At 42.8% G+C, this 16,947-nt stretch overlaps 1 protein-coding gene across 4 annotated transcripts in view; it reads right to left on the bottom strand.

Annotated features, from left to right (window-relative positions):
* LOC109318421 (lethal(3)malignant brain tumor-like protein 4) overlaps positions 1–16,947 on the bottom strand; it is a 93,874-nt gene that overhangs the window by 49,336 nt on the left and 27,591 nt on the right. For 3 of the 4 annotated variants that reach the window (XM_019547663.1, XM_019547664.1, XM_019547661.1), the window contains exons 3-9: positions 16,065–16,179; positions 15,133–15,313; positions 9,358–9,415; positions 8,058–8,146; positions 6,287–6,391; positions 5,457–5,592; positions 4,851–4,942 (exon numbers count right to left, since the gene is read on the bottom strand). In XM_019547663.1, coding sequence (XP_019403208.1) covers positions 4,851–4,942; positions 5,457–5,592; positions 6,287–6,391; positions 8,058–8,146; positions 9,358–9,415; positions 15,133–15,313; positions 16,065–16,179 — 776 coding nt within the window. The remainder of the gene's footprint in view (positions 1–4,850; positions 4,943–5,456; positions 5,593–6,286; positions 6,392–8,057; positions 8,147–9,357; positions 9,416–15,132; positions 15,314–16,064; positions 16,180–16,947) is intronic. The other variant, XM_019547662.1, reaches the window with a different exon arrangement.

Below are 16,947 nucleotides of genomic sequence, written 5' to 3'. Positions count from 1 at the left end.
AAGAATAAATTGGATGCTTATCTTGCTGGGATCCTATGACCCCAGCTGACTTCTTGCCCCTTGGGCAGGGGGCTGGACTCAATGATCTCCCGAGGTCCCTTCCAGCCCTAATGTCTATGAAATCTATGAAATAAGAGCAGCAGAATAAGGACAGATTTAAGAAAGTAGACTTTAACAAAAACAAAAAAAAATTCAGGAAACTGGTAGACAGGGTCTCTTGGGAAGATAGTCTGAGAGATAAAGCCATGCAGGAAAGCTGGCTGTTACTGAAGGAGATTATACTAAATACACAACAGTGAAGGAAAGAGAGGAAGCATAGTAAAAAAGTCACTATGGCTGTATCAGAAGCTCGTCAATGACCTGAAAACCAAAAAGGAATGATAGGAATACTGAAAACAAGGGCATATAAGCTAACAATAAGTAAGAAGAAACAGCACCAGTTTGTAGGGATACCAATCAGAAAAACTAAGACACAAATGACTTTCATTTAGCAAAGGACATGAGAGGGAAAATAGAAAAGATTCTATAAATGCTGGAAAACCAATGGAAGCATAAGTCCATTATTAAAAAGAAAATTAAAGCAAATATTAAACGATGCAGAGGAGGCTAAATTACTCAGTGTCTTCTTTGTTTCAGTTTTCACCTTTAAAGTAAACAGTCACCTGATATTTAACACAATTAATTTTAACAAGGATATAGGAACATAGGCCAGAGTAGAGAAAGAACACGTTAAAGAGTATTTAGATAAAACAGATGAGTTCACGGTGGCACAGCCTGATGAAATTCACCCTAGAGTGCTTCAGGAACTAGCCATCAGCAATTCATCTTCAAGTACCTGTGAAGGACAGGGTAGGTCCCAGAAGACGGAGAAGGGCAAACGCCAGGTCCCGGAAGACTAGAGAAAAGTACCTGTCTTTAAGAAAGGAAGTGGGAAAAAAAAAGGAGGGCCCATAACTAGGAATCTACCTGTTATAGGGAGTGAAAGTGATTGTTGTGGGCTGCTCATGATGTGCAGACCTGACTTGGAGGCCTTTTCATAGCGAGCCTGCCCCTTGCCACTGGTTGGCCAAGGGCTGTATGTCATGCAGCCCTGCCCCTCGTCGCTGACTGGTGGAGAGGGGTGGCATCATCTTGGCTGCTCCCTTTCACACCAGAGGCTCCCCACTCCCTCCCCGGCTGGCTGCAAAGCCAAGCCACAGTGGCCATGAAGATTGCTGGCTCTTGCTAAGGAGCCATTTTATTGCATTTTATTTTCAGGGTTTTTTGTTTTTTTTTAATTTTGTGGGTTTTGTGGACAATGCCCCAAACTGCAAATTAAGTAGGTTCCTACCCATAAGTATAGCTCAGAGTGTCTAACTTCTATCCCCAAAACCAGCGGTGCTCAGTTTTTGGCCCTGTGGGTCAGATGAGTGGCGTGAGGGTGGTCCGCAGACTGGACTGAGCCCTGCATGCCAGGATTGGATCCTGAGGACCTGGTGCAGATCGGAAGATGCCCAGATTGGGCTCTGTGCAGCCTTGGCTGACCTAGATGGGCCCAGGGGCCTGGTGCTGGCCCCACCCAGCCCTGCACCCTATGCAAGAAGCAGAGCTGGGGACTCTCCACAGGTCCAGATATCTGGTACTAGGGAAATGGTACCACTTTTTATTCCACGACTTCTCTACCACCAAATTTCCAGACCTATAGGGAGTCCCATAGGCTTGATGTCATGGCAGCCCAGGCCAGATCCAACTGTAGGCCAGGGATTGAGCACCCCTGCCTGAAACAAAATCAGGTATTAGAACAAATTACTAAACGATCAATTTACAAATACCTAGAACAGGGGTGGGCAAAATATGGCTCACGGGCCACATCTAGCCTGCCAACTGACTGGATCCACCCTGCAGCTGCCCCTGCAGCACTCTACATAGGGCCAAGGCACCCCCAATCCTAGTAGCCAGCCCCTGCTACACTCCCACCCATGCCCACCAGCCTGGGCCTGGCCAGCGCATGTAGCTTTGTTCCCAGTACGGATGTAGCCAGTCGGGTGTCACTCTCCTCCCTTCACTCTTCCTCTTGTTTCTGCCCCTGCTGTGCTGCTTGCTTCGGGTGGGTAGGGGGAAGCTTCAGCCAGGTGGTTCCTCATAGCACTGGGTGGATGAAGTGGGTAGGTGGCCAGGAGCTGGAGCCAGAGTCCTGTACACTGGGGCAGAAGCTACCTAGCTGAAGTTTCCCCTCCCCATCTCCCACCAAGAGCAGCACAGCAGGAGCAGGAGGAGCATGAGCTGTCACTAGAGGCGAGTGGAGCACAGCAGCACTCAGCTGGCTGCAGCTACACCAGGAACAGACCTCTTGCTTTGCGAGTACCCCGGAGGTTGGGCAGGGGCAGGTGTAGGAGCTTGCAGGGGTGAGGCAGGCCTCAGGAGTGGCAGGGTGAGGTGGGAAAGATGGGGCAGGATGTGGCATTGAGGGCAGTGAGGTCCCACCGAGGCAGGTCCTGGCAGTGGCCAGGTTGGGGCTGCCCAGTGCCGGGGTCTGCCTGTCCACCCACCCATCTGTGCTGCATTGCAGGTCTATCCACCTGTCTGCCCACTGGGCATGGGGCAGTGGAGCAAGAGCTCTGCCGGAGTGAGGGCAGAGGGGACTGCTCCCTCTGCACCACATGAGCAGATGCCAGCAAGCCCAAGGCTGGATCCAGATCTGGTTGCTCCTGTTGGCTAGGGCTGCAGAGAGGGTGGAAATACATGGGGTTGGAGCACCAGCTCTGTCCTCTGGCTCAGCCCACAGCAATCTAGATCAGTGGTCTCCAACTTTTTAAAGTAGATCACTTTCTGAATTAAAAAAGCAACCCAAGATCTACTCTGCACTGCCACTTCTCCCCCTATCCCCCAAAGGTCAGTCTGTGGGAACAGAAAAGGCGGGGGGGGCAGATCAAGGTGGAGGAAGAAAAAGTTATACGTGGGCATGCCCCCTACAGCAGGTAAGTCTGTCCCCCACTCCTCCCAGCCCCTGCTCCTGCCTGTACCCCACTCCCTTCCTCACCACTGAGGCCTCAATCTGTCCCCACCCAACAGCAGTGAGGGATGCACAGGCCCTACACAGCTGGGGCATGTGCCAGAGTCACAAGTGGCTCATCCAGAGGGTGTGGGGAGGTGGGGCATGCCATATGTCCCTGGATCTTCATGCTGACTGGGCTGGCTGCTGCTGCAGGCTGGGGCAAGGGCTGCAGCAGGCTCTTCCCAGAGGCTCCATCCCACGCTCCGCTTGTGCAGAGCCTGCCCCTACTCCATCCCCACTCCCTCCCTCACTGCTGCTGCAGCCACTCGTGCTGCCCCATGTTTGGGGGTGGGGGGACATGTGCCCCCCAAGACCTGTGTGCAGCAGAAGCAGCTGCTGTTGCAGGCTGAGCTTTGCATCTTGAGCCCCGCTGTAGCAGGCCCAGGAGTTGCACAACACCATGTGCATCCCACCACTGGGCTGGGCCTCGTCCCCTGCCTGTCTGGCAGTGGACACACATGGAAGGGGTGGATTGGAGGTAATGGGGGTATGGCAGGGGGCCCACAGCACAGAGTCCATACCAGGACTGTGAGCCAGAGGCTATGTGCATGCAGTACCCCACACCCTGCAGAAAGACTGTTACTGTCTGACAGAGGGTAAAGACAGAAGACAGCAAAGACTGGAGCACAAGCCCAGAACTCACAAAGGTGAGACCAGAGGCCAAGAGGCCCAGAGCCATAAGGGCATGGCTAGTGCTGAGGGCCAGGAGCTTGTGGTCCTAGGAAAATGGACCTCAGGCTGTAGGGCTCAGCCAAAGTAAAGTCGGATAAGGCCAGAAGGCCTTTGAGCTGACAAGGGCCTATCATCCAAACTCCACTTTGTTCCCTAAAGGCAGCTTCCCTATCAAGGCATGACAGGCGAGATTACAGGGTGGAACCCCGAGAAGCCAAAGGGGGCAACTAAGTGAGGCCTAGGCAGTGGCCAGGAGTGGTGGCTTCACTGGCCCAGCACCAATCATGTTACACAGTTCTATTAATTTTTTTTCATTAATGGACTGGGTAATAGAACAAAAAAGTACATTTAAAATATCTTCAGATGAAACCCTGCAAACATTTTGGAAGACAGAGCTGGAATTCAAAATGATCATGAGAAATAAAACTGAAGAGACCATCCGAAATCCACAGGATGAATTCAATAAAGACACATACATAGTACTATATTTAGGAAAGAAACATCACAACACAAAATGGGAAATATCTGGCTAGACAGCACTATGGCAGAAAAGGATCTAGGGGGTTACAGTGGATCATAAACTAAATATAAGTAAAAATAATAGGATGCTGTTGCAAATCAGGCAAATCTCATTCTGGCATGTATTAATATGAGTATTATATGTAAGAGAGTATTCCACTCAATTAATTCAGTGCTGGTAAGAAGTTAAAGGAACTGGGTTTGTTTAGTCTACAAAAGAGAAGACTGAGGGAGGACTTGATAGTGGTCAAAGAAATTATAGCTTGTTATAAAGGGGATGGTGATCATTTTTTCTCCCTGAACGGTAAGGAATGATAATTAATCAGCTTCTTCTACAGCAAACAAGATTTATCTTGGATATTTCATTAAAAAACTTTCTAGTTAAAAGATTTTCTAGTAGGACCATGAAACAATGGAAAAGACTAGTTAGGTAGGTTGCATATCTCCTTCACTGAAGGTTTTTATGGAGCAGCTTATGTAAATGTGTCAGAGATTGGTCCATGGATGTTATGCTTTATTATGTCTTATGGCAAGGAGTTGTGCTAGGTGATCTCTGAAAGTCCTTTCAGGCCCACATTTCTATGATGCTGTTTTAAAAGGCACTGTATTTTATGCTACCACCTACTGTGCTGAGGGTCTTGAAAAGGATTTTGGGGGCTGCTTGAGCTTTACAATTCTTCAGATAAGAAGTCCAATTAAATTCCCCTTCCTTGTAACCTAGAAAGGAGAGAGAAAAGTTTGTTTTACACTGTTCCTGATATATTCAGATTGTTTTTTCAGAAATGGAAATTACCAAGGAAAAATTTGAACTTTGTATAACTGCCCTTGTACAATCTTCAAGGGTTATGCATTTCAGTTAACACATTTCTCCCTCTTTTACTGCAGTGTCTAATCATTAATCTGAAACTTCAAATGTTTCTAGGAAATGGAATGCAGAAAGGAGGAGTAAATTGGGAACACCAAAGAGATTCACTGATTTGCATGCTCACTTAATAAGGAGTTTCTAATTAGTTTGACTAACAATGCCAATATTTGAAAATATCAAAAAGAAGTTGTTATGCTCTTCTGTGATTCAATTTTGATCTTAATTATGCCTTCAAACTTAACACTATTCAAAGTAGGCTTGACATGAAATTATACTAAAAATGGATTGTGGATATGCAGGGCAGCAGCAAGTTCTTTGCAGTCTTTATCGCTTTGAGTATACCACTCTTTTTCTTTCTCCACATACCTTTAGGGGAAAGCAGCTTGTGACCTGTTTTTTCACACCAGCTGACAGGGTGGATGTCTGGGGAATCAGCATTAATCCAGAAGTCATAGCAGTCAGAATAACCATCAAAATGTAACCTCATTCTAAATCCCTGCACCTACAAGCACATGAAGTCTCGTTAGCATAAAGGGACACCAAGGTTAAATAAAAATAATAATTAGAAAGAAAAATTCCCTTCTCCAGTTGAGTTTGTAAAACAAAGGAATTTTAAAATACTAATTTACGTCTCAAAAATCTAGCTTTATGCTTTTCCATGTATGCTATTTACCCTTTTCAATTTAATTCAGTTTGGACCAAGAAAAATAAAACTTTTCAGCTTCACTTCCCTGTTCTCATGCCATAGACCTGCACTGCAATGTGTGAAGTTGCAAACACCACAGGTTGATGATGATTATATTCAATCAAATGGATACAATTTTCACTTATTTTTTTTAAAGGTATAAAAATATTTCAACTTGCTTTCATTTCACCAAGCTTTCAAATCAAACACTGAAACTCTCATTCAGAATAGTGTCATTGGAACGACTGGGCTACTCACCCTAGTTAGAATCACTAAATAATAGCTCAAGCACAGAAATCCAAATTTAGGTCCTTAGCTGCAGGATCCTTTTAGCTTTCAGCACACTTTCTCTTAACACTTAATTTATTTTTATTCTTTTTAAACCAACATAAATGTACAATTTTTCACAAAGAAATACTAAGCTGTTTTATTTCTTTAGAACAAAAAAATCTATTAGCTTGAGCATGTTATTCATTTGAAAGGAAGTCTAATATACAGGAAAAGCATGTACCTCAGCCACAGTGAGAACGCAACATAAAGATGGATGTTCAGGGTCCAGGCCCTCTAACTTCATTCCAACTTTAAATCCATTTCTACCTTGTGGGAAGGATTGATACTATGGGAACAAGAATGGAGGGGGAAAAAAGTACTTTTATCTTTAGAGATACAACTTATTGTAGAATAGTCACCAGGAACATTGCAGCATAGGAAACCAAAACCTAAAGGCTTCATGTTTTTTATTTAAAAAATTATCGCTAGATTGTGTCAGTGAGAATCACTTTGGCCCAGTTTTGAACTGTATTCCATTCTCTGTCATAAAAGTGGCCTCAGCTGCTCTCTGCATCAAAAGGTGATGCTCAATAGACACACACAGTTATATGGATCAGGAAAAGCATTTTCATGCACCACAAATATATTGCCCTCTAACATTCCATACACTCACAATAAAAATGTTTGATCTTTTAAAATGCTAAACCTCTTGTCTGTAAACTAAATCTTTCAGAAGATGCAGGAATGGTTTAATCTGAATACAAGACACCGTCATATACAGCCCAATCTGGAAGGTCTGGCACAGACCAAACCGTCCGTGAAATTAAAATAAACTTTGCCTCTATCAGAAGTGGATCTACCATGGAGTCATTTTCCCAACATAACATATTCCTTCAGACTTAGCAGCACAAAGTAAACAGGAACAAGGCACAATTATTGTGGAATAAATACAGTTATTTGGGAATAGCTACTGCACTTAAAATTCATACCTAAACTTAAACCAAGTTAACACTGAAGTATAGACAAACTGTGTAAAGAGCTGTTCTTATAACCAGGATTATAAAAACCTAATTGGTAATTGCAATATATGAAAACTTTACACGACTTTCAATTCACTTTACTGTGGTGCCAATCCTGCATTGTGCCAAGTGTCTTCTGCTTCTAATGAAATCAACGGGCATTGAGAGAACTTAGCACCCTATAGGGGCAGGGCCTATACAGAAGTTTCACTATATCCACAGTCACTATACTGACACATATTAGACACAACAATTGCACATTACTTCTACCTCCACTTACAATGATGACCTATTAAGATACTCTGTAATATTCCAAGATTTAAGGATCCAACTAATTTAAACGGTTTTCTAATTAGGAGAGCTGAAAAGCAGCATTGCACAAATACCAGTTAGGTGGCAGATGTACAAAAACCAACATTTAACAACCACCTTCATGGTTGTGATTTAGGGATTTGTTAATAATAGATTTACTTGTACTTCAACAATGAAGAACATTGATTAGTTGTGGGCTCAAAAAGGGTTTGTAATTGTCTCCAATCCCACTGCTTGCTGCCTTAAAGAAACACTGAGATTAAAGACAAATCAAGTATTAAATAAGTCTCTTCTACCTAAAGAATTAAAGTGCCCCCACTTCAAATGAACTGTATTAATAATTTTGCACCTCTGTACTGGCTTTCAAAGAATTTCAAACTGGTTTGTCTCCACGCATTTAATTAATTTCCTCACAGTGATGCTGAAAGGCTAAAGTAGTATTATTACATCCATTTTCTGGATAGGGAAATGGAGGCAGATGTTGGATAGCTAGCTCCATTTGCATGTATGGTGGTGTACACTTGACTCTTTCTATGTGGTGTCTTGAGAACATAGTTAAAAGTGAGGATAACAATGCTGTCTTGCTCTTTACAAATGCAAAGTGTTTTAAGTGCAAAATCATATTAACCAATGGCACTGCCTTAGAACAATCAGAGCAAAAGTATTCAAGGAGGTGCCAACCTCTTTGAACAATTTAAATGGAGCAGCTGGCATCTGTTCCTCTTCTAAGTAGGAAACCCAGTTCCACACCTTCTTCTTTCCAAGCAGAACTGAATAATCAAAAACAGAAAGACAAAGAAAGTTTATCTCACAGAGGACAGGGTACTGAATGAAGGCATCTATCTCCTCTTACCCAGGAAACAGCTATTATTGCTGTCTGGAGTAGATCCAGATGCTTGCCTACTTGCCATCCTTGATAGCTTATAACATTACTTAAAAGCACGTAGCTCCGAGTTTCACAAAGGATCTTGTTGCGTCCAAGACCAAATACACCCTGTGGCTGCTTTCCCTCCTTTCATTTTCAGTCACTGGAACTAAACTAAGAGGTAATGGTAACTACAGTTATAAAGGAAAACACAAATCCCAGGCAAAATTTTGATTGTGTATATTTTTCATCAAAAAATATGCTACGCTATACATTAGTTGTGGCATACCAACTCCTGGCAAGTTGCCAGGGCAGCACAGACATTGCAAAGCTTGGACATCTGCATAATAGTAACATAAAAATCGGGAGAGTATTTCCTCCATTCAATATTTCATAGAACGAATAATGGTTTGGGTCCAAACTATAAACAGCAGTCACAGAGCAGTAGCTGAAAATAAACCCAAAGCAAACTGAATGGAAAACCAAAACATTTTTAGTTTAATATAAGAATATAAACTGCCAGTACCAAAAGTATTTACTAGGGATACGACTATTAGGACACAGATGGTGAATACAATCACAATGCAGGCAGGTGTTTGACTTTGGTCTAGCAGAACTGCACTAACAAACACAAAGAATATATGCATTATATTTTTAGGTACATTACATTAGAAAATCACCTCCAATCTATCTACAACTATTTTCTCCTTCAGGCATACAGTGAATATCAGTTCTATCACACACCAAAAACTATAAACTGTTATCCATTTATTTACATTGTGTTTTCTATTTAGAATTTGCTATTCATGGTTGTGATCTGAAACCTACTTAAATCAATGGAAAGAGACTCCTATTGATTTCAATGGGTCAGGCCACCTCTTTCAAGTTCCATTAAATGTGCTGATCAAGGAGGCAAAAAAGCCTGGGATACTCTTAGATGTTGTCGAAGGTTGATATATGGGAAGAAGGACATGTACCTAATAAATGTTAGCTGTATTATTCTGAATGTGTAATGCACTACTCTGTCCTTGCCTTCTTTGTTTACTCTTATCCATTTTGTAATAGCTAGTAAAGTTTGTGAACATTAACAGGAGAGAGACCAGGAGTTTAACTCACCTTGTTTTACTGGTTTGGTGTTTCTGCGGTTTTTCATATTATTTGATTTATTCTTCTCCTAGAAAAAGAGATGTTAAAAAGATTAGCAATATTGTTGTTTCCTCCTTGACTGAACATATCTGCCCTGAGAAATGAAAAATATGTAACACAAATTAACAGAAATATTAACTGGCATTGCTTCTGCCCTGTGGGAGCATTAGTGCTCTTTATACACAGGGACCTACTTAACTTGCGGCAAAACAAAGCCATTTTCACAGCTTTGTCCTGGCATAAAGAGCCCATTCTGCAGGCATTTAACAGTGGCCCTGCCCCTCAGAGCTGATTGGCAGAGAGGCTCTGCCAATCAGTTTTGAGGGGCAGGGAGGCCCTGGGAGTGAGGAGGAAGGGGGGACAGTCGCCATCTTGACTGCTGGCTGCCCTTTGTCTGGCCCTGTTCCTCAACGCTGATCAGCAGAGAGATTCGGGGTGGGAGGGAATAAGGAGGGAAAGCTGCCATCTTGGCTGGTGTCCCCTTCATGCCTTAAGGCAGGGGTGGGCAAGATGTGGGCCGCGGGCTGGACGCGGCCCGCCAGGCCATTCTATCCGGCCTGTGGGGCCCCTAAAAACTTTAGAAAATTAATATTAATCTGCCAGGGCTGCCTGTCATGCGGCCCTTGATGGCTTGCCGAAACTCAGTAAGCGGCCCTCTGCCCAAAATAATTGCCCGCCCCTGCCTTAAGGGGTACACTTAATAAATTTTTGTTAAGTTTTGTTCCCTGCAGATTTCATGAGCAACCCTGGATTAGGTGGGCAACCCCAGATTTCACAGTATCCACAAAACCACAATTTAAGTAGCTCCCTATTTTTATTAATTTATTTATATAACTTCTATCTCAAAAGCTCCCAAACTGCTTTAAAAATTATTTCGAGTATACCACTTAATGCTTACTTAAGCACATCATCCTGGTGCAATAGAGGACTGAAATCTCCCTAATATTACATTGGACTTGCTAGTTGCACTGCAAGGTTGCTTATACGGGCTGCACGTCTCATTGCTATGCTACAGGGTTTGAATCCGGACACCTTCCCAAACATTATACAACATACACAAAAAGACTACCAAAGATTTATTACACCATCCATCCAACACAAAAAAGAACTGGAACCAGTTACTACAGGATCAACTTTCCCAGCCACAAAACAACCCTCAGGAGAACACCACCAATAAATACCGTACAACATCCCAACATCACACTTGATGAAACAGAAGGAACCATCCAGCTTCTAATATTACCACTCTCTCCATGCACACACTTACCAAAGCTGAAAGACCTGTCCTCTCCAAAGGCCTTAATTTCTGTCCAGAAAAACCCAAAAAAGATACTACAATGTGGAGAACTAGAAGATTTTTTCCAACTCCTCTGTCTGAAGCAATATTTCCACAACCAAAAGTAATCCACTTTCAACATGAATTTATCTGGTGACAACATCAATGAAAACAAACAAACAAAAACACGATGCCAAAAAATCCCCAAACCCCTCAGATTGGACACCTTACAGTGGATGATATTCAAACCTCAACTGCTACACTGACTACTTCAGAGAAAGAATGAGCAATGAAATACTCAACAACAAACACCACTATAACAACCTCCTTCTCAGACAGAAGGGCCACAGAATCTCTAAGATCCAACCACCAGATAGTAATAAAGCCAGCAGATAAAGGAGAAGCTACAGTTATCCTTAACCATGAGGGCTACATAAAAGATGCCAACAGACAACTCTCTGACACTACCTACTATAAAAAACTAGAGGAAGATCCAACTCCCCTTTTCAGCTCAAAACTCAAAACCACCATCACAGCATTTCCATCTGAACTACAAGAAAAACTTCAGACCCTGATCCCTCCACTATGCAATCCACGGACTTTTTACCTGTTCCCTAAAATCCACAACCAAGGAAACCCTGGCAGACCTATCATTTCAAACAACAGAACCCTAACAGAAGAAATATCAGGTTTCACTGAATCCATCTAAAAACCACTCATCACTCAAAGACCGAGCATCATCCAAGACTCAACAGACTTCCTGCGAACACTTAAGAACATAAATCACCTGCCCAGCCATACCCTCCCAGCCACCGTGGATATTACTAGTTTATACAATAACTTCCCACACCAGGATGGCATCCAAGCCTGCCTCACATATCTACAAGAATGAGATTACAACTCGGAGTACAGACCTCAGGATATCACTGAACTTGTATATTTATGCCTCACACACAACAAGCTCAGTTTCAAGAACCAACACTTCCTTCCAGACCATGGGCACAACTATGGGCACCAAAATGCCCCCCCAGTATGTCAAGCTTTTTATGGCCCACCAAGAAGAAGAATTCCTCAAGAACTGCACCATCAAACCCTCACTATACCTGAGATACATAGATGACATCATTATTTGGACTGAAACCCTGCAGTCTCCAACTGATTTCCACCAAAAATTCAACAGTCATCACTCCTCCATCGGACTATTGCTTGAATACTCTACCACCAGCATTTTCTTTTTGGACACCATGATCAATACCCAAAATGGTAAAAGTCACACCACCATATATAAGAAACCCATGGACCAACACACACCTACTAGGGCTCTGCGAAGTTTCACTCCCCGATTCAATTTGGCGGAGATTTGGTCCAATTCAGCGGCCAAATCTCTAAATCTGAATCAAATCAAGAGACCCTTTAATCTCTCCAAATTGAATCAGAACCCTTCGCTTCGATTCAGAGACATTCGGAAAGATTCGGTGATTCAGACAGACACAGCTTTAACAGACACAGACACAGACACTTCTAGGTACCAGGAGGCTTGTGAATGCTATGATGCTGGGGCACATGGAGGGTCCCACAGAAGTGTGGGGGGCTCCCCAGCACACTCAGCAGCAGACCCAGAAGTGGACCAGAAGCCCTTCCGGATCCGCTAGAGAGCGCACTGGGCCCCCCCACATCCTCCCCTTGGTTCGGCAATGGGGTCCCCCCACAGTTAATCACCAAACCAGGAGGTACAGGGGGGCCGGCCCCCCACCACACTCCTTGGCAGACCCAGAAGTGGACCAGAAGTACTTCCAGTCCACTTCTGGGTTTACAGCCAAGCATGTGGGCCCCACCCCTGTGTTCCTGTGGGATGCTCCATCCACCCCAGCATCGCTGCATTCATGAGCCATGCCTGGTACCTCGAGGTATGTAGAAAAAACATTTCAAGCTGTGTGTATGGCCGAATCGCTGATTCTCCAAATCAGAACTGAATCAAATCGAGTTGCTGTCCCCGATTCAGTTCAAATCCGAATCGAATACGGCCCTAATATCTACACAGAACCAGCAATCACCCTAAACACACCAAGAAAGCAGTAATTTACAGCCAAGCTCTCAAATAACACTGAATTTTCATTGAGGAGAATACTCGTGATTGCCACCTCACAAATCTCAAAAGGGCCTTCACCCAACAAGGATACTCCTCCAGAGCGATGGACTGCACTTTTGAAAGAGCCACCCGGATACTACGTGAAGATTTGTTGCAGTACAAAAAGAAAATCCCCACAAATCTCACACCACTGGTTATGACATATCACCCTTCCCTGGAACCTACATTGAAAATCCTCAAACAACTGCAATCCACACTAGAAGATGACCCAATTCTTAAAAGAGATAATTTCCAGAACCACCCATCCTGCCCTTTAACCAAGCATCAAACCTCACTAACCTCATCACCAAAAGCAAACTCCCTATGACCTAAACCACATGTAATGGATCCAGATCATGCCAGAACAAGAAATGCACAATCTGCCAACACATCACCACCCCCCCCCACAATAACTATACTCCACAACAGAACCATCACCATTCCTGGATCTTACATCTGCACCTCCACAAATGTTATATATCTCACCCAATGCACCAAATGCCCTAATAGAAACTTTGTAAGAGACACCAAACAATAACTGTGTACCAGAATGAACTAGCACCGAAAATCTATCAAAGACAAGAATACCTAATTAACTTTGGGTGCACACTTCTCAGAGGACAATCGCACCCTCTCCTATCTCTCAGTTCTAATACTCAAAGGGAACTTACAAAACACCTTTCAGACATGCCTACAGACTTCACTTCATAAATCTACTAGATTAAAAAAAAAATCATGGACTCAGTATAGACATTGGATTTATGACACATTACAACCTGCCTGACATCTGATTCACCAGGTACCAGACCTACCAAACCTGACCTCGTACACTTTTCTTTCCCTCCTCCCTTTCTCCCCTCCCCTACTTTTCAGCCCTTTGTCTTCCTAATTTCCAGTTATTTGCTTTTTCACAAGCCTCTTTTCTACCTCGAATTACTATTACTGTAGAGGCCCCTTACGCACCACCTTTGGATTCCCCCCCTCCCCATTGTAAATAACTGGAAATTAGGAAACCAATCTCACTGACCTCCTGTCACATATTTAGCTTCTTTCATTCCTTGAAGATCTCAGAACAGCAGAGACTCCCTATGCCTGAAGAAGGGTGCTTGTGCCCAAAAGCTTGCTAAGAACTTTTTTCCAACTACTCAGTTGGTCTAGTAAAAGATACCACATCTACCTGAAGAACCTGGACTCCTCATTACTATGCTAGTATTCTATTCATGCATAGTTGCATCCATCTTGGCGAGTACATCGATATATGGAGAGGAATTGTTTTACCAACCACTGAAGGAAGTAGAAGCTCCAGTTAACTGCTGTTATAGAAACAACTCTAGAGATTGTATTTCATCTTTCAGTGTCCCAGCTTGTATCAGATGGCTATTACCACTTCTTCTTTGTGGTTTTCAGACCAATGTTAGTTTACTCATAGTTGTCATTCTTCTAACAAGGGCAAAACCTGAAATGCAGAGTTACCTGCCAAAACACGCCCACAATCCTCTTGGGAAACCTTTTTTTTCTTTTTTGAATTTGTTGGGAGGAAACGAGAAAGGAAAAGATGTAGAAAGAAAAGTAGTTTTGATGTCTCGCATTCAACCTCATAGCCAAATGTGCACAATAGGATGAATTATACTGTACATATTAGAAACTTCAGCCTCCATCACCAAAAAAAATCTGTGTTAAACAAACCAGTGGAATACCCAAATACAAAAAACACTGATCAGCTTCAGTCCTGGGAGCCTGCATATCTGGTAGCAGAATATGGACTGTTCAAATAATGTAGCCCTGAAGAGGGTAAAATGCTTACTCAGAGCTAAGAAAAGACTGGGTTCCTAAGACTATCAAGAAAATTTTGTTTATTCAACTTTAATACAGGCCTCTAGTGGCTTTAATATACAGTAAATTTGGCAGATTATATCTATAGTATGTGCTAAAAATTAATTCAAAGTTCCATTGTCTATTACAAGTATTCATATAACATAGTGTTCTGGACTGTGGCTTTAGGTTGTATGCCTGGGGATAAAAATCTTGCTGTGTGTATTTTTATTACTGTAAAGGACTTTCTACTTCTTTGGCATAATACACATAAATTATAGGTATGGGCAAATTACAGGCTTCAGACTGAATTTTGACCTCATGTCAACTTTTCACTAACCTAACTCCATTGAATTCAGTAAAGATGTTTCAAATTTACACCCACGTAATAAGATCAGATGCAATTCTGAAAAATCAAGCAGCCTGCAGGCAGCCCCCGTGTTTCTGGTTTGGGTTTTCACTGTACCGACATGATCTACAGGACATACCTTACTCATTACAAATCCCTTTAAACAAAATGCGTGCCAACCTTGTATGCCTCCTCATCATCTACATTTTCTTCATCATCCTCAGAGTCCAGAAGCAGTTTTCTCTTTCTTCGGAGCCGCTTGAGAGGTCTGTCAGCCTCGTTAACCTGAGAATCAGTGCTGGCGTTAAGGTTTCTGTTATTTATTTGGTTTCTGCAGTCACCTGGGATGTCTCTGGAATTCCTGCAAAAACCCACCATTTCAAATTAAATTAAAAATTACAACCAGCACAGAGACGGCAAGGGAAAGGTACCTGGGAAAAGGATAAGTACATTTATTGTTGTGAGAAGCACCAGATTTTCTATCCTAGGTACTTATGTAGCCCTCATTACCATAGTGTCTGTGCATCTCACAGCCTTTAATGCATTTATCTTAGCAAAGTATATCCTGAAAGACAGGAATGTATTATTATATGAATCTTATTGTTAAATGGGACACTGAGGCATGGAGAAGCTAAATTACTTGTCCAAGCTCATACAGATAGTTTGTAACAGAGCACTAAGTTGAATCCAGGTTTCTCATGTCCTAGGCTAGTGTCCTCTAAACATCAGACTATCCCACCTAATGAGACATGCCAGACAAGTAGGCCTAGAAGCTTAAATCCTTCATTTATCTGCTCAGTAGGTACAGCCCAGACAGTAGCAGCAGTCTGACTTGGACAGTTGGCACAAAGCAGTCTCCTTGGTGCCAGCCTCAGCTGTCAGGCCAAGGACTGAGATCCTGGAAAGCAGTCTCTTCTCATCCTTTCAGATGGTGCCTCAACAAGAGGATGAGGACCATCTGCAGGGCACTGTAAACTGGCATTGCTTCTGCCAGTGCTCTGATTGTACCCTGGTCTTTTGATTTTGCTCCTGTCATTGCTTTCTCATGCAGATGCTCAATTCACCTCAATTTAAAATATTATTAAACTTAAAAGAATGTGAGATTTGCTTACTTGTCCTTATGCTGCTGGGAGCAGGTGCAAAACTTGTCATTCTCAAAGCAGTCCATTTGCCCACAGTTTTCACAGGCTTGTATGCCAGTACCAGACACTTTGTCTCTGGGTTCTGCAAAGAAGAGCAATGAAAAAAAGACAAACTTAAAAGCTTTGTGCTTCTAACACTTTTCTTATCCAGGGGGCTCTGTCAAAGTCCTTTACAAACTTCTGTTTAACTACTTACCTCACAATAGGATGGTGAAGTTGAGTTATTATCAGTGAGCAGGCATATAAAGAAACTGTACCATGTTATTAAAGCCTAAATCACCAACTTCTAAAGCATCTATGATTTTTTTTAATTTTTGGAGAAAACCCACGCTCTGCAAGGTATCAAAGAACGATTTAACCCCAAGGCTGTAACTAAGGTCCAATTAGAAATCTGTTTTTCTAGTGCACCATAGCTTCACAGCCAAATGCAAAAGTACCTTTGTCTGAAATGCTGTCAAATATGTCCACCTTTTTGGGGGACCTGTCACTTGGATATGGCCTAGTTTTAAAATTGCACACTGTGGTCCCTGGAAACCTCTTTACTACAAGGCCTCTGGGAAAACATTACAGGCATTATGAGAATTCAAACATCTCTTTATAAAGATGCTGTACACTAGCAAGAAAAATGTATGAGTTGAAAACAACAAAACTAGAAAATATACATACCATGAGAGCCATCACTCCAATATTACACCTATTTTTAGTCCACATTGATTTACGTCCTAATGAAAATTGGCTCCCGCTTTATAGTTTCATAGTTTCTAGGCTCGGAAGGGACCTGAGCAGATCATCTAGTCCGACCCCCTGCCATGGCAGGAAAGAATACTGGGGTCAAATGACCCCAGCAAGGTGT

The sequence above is a fragment of the Crocodylus porosus genome, unplaced genomic scaffold (genome assembly GCF_001723895.1).
Source record: "Crocodylus porosus isolate Cpor-Errol unplaced genomic scaffold, CroPor_comp1, whole genome shotgun sequence".
NCBI lineage: Eukaryota > Metazoa > Chordata > Crocodylia > Crocodylidae > Crocodylus > Crocodylus porosus.
This window is presented reverse-complemented; position numbering and strand designations above follow the sequence as displayed.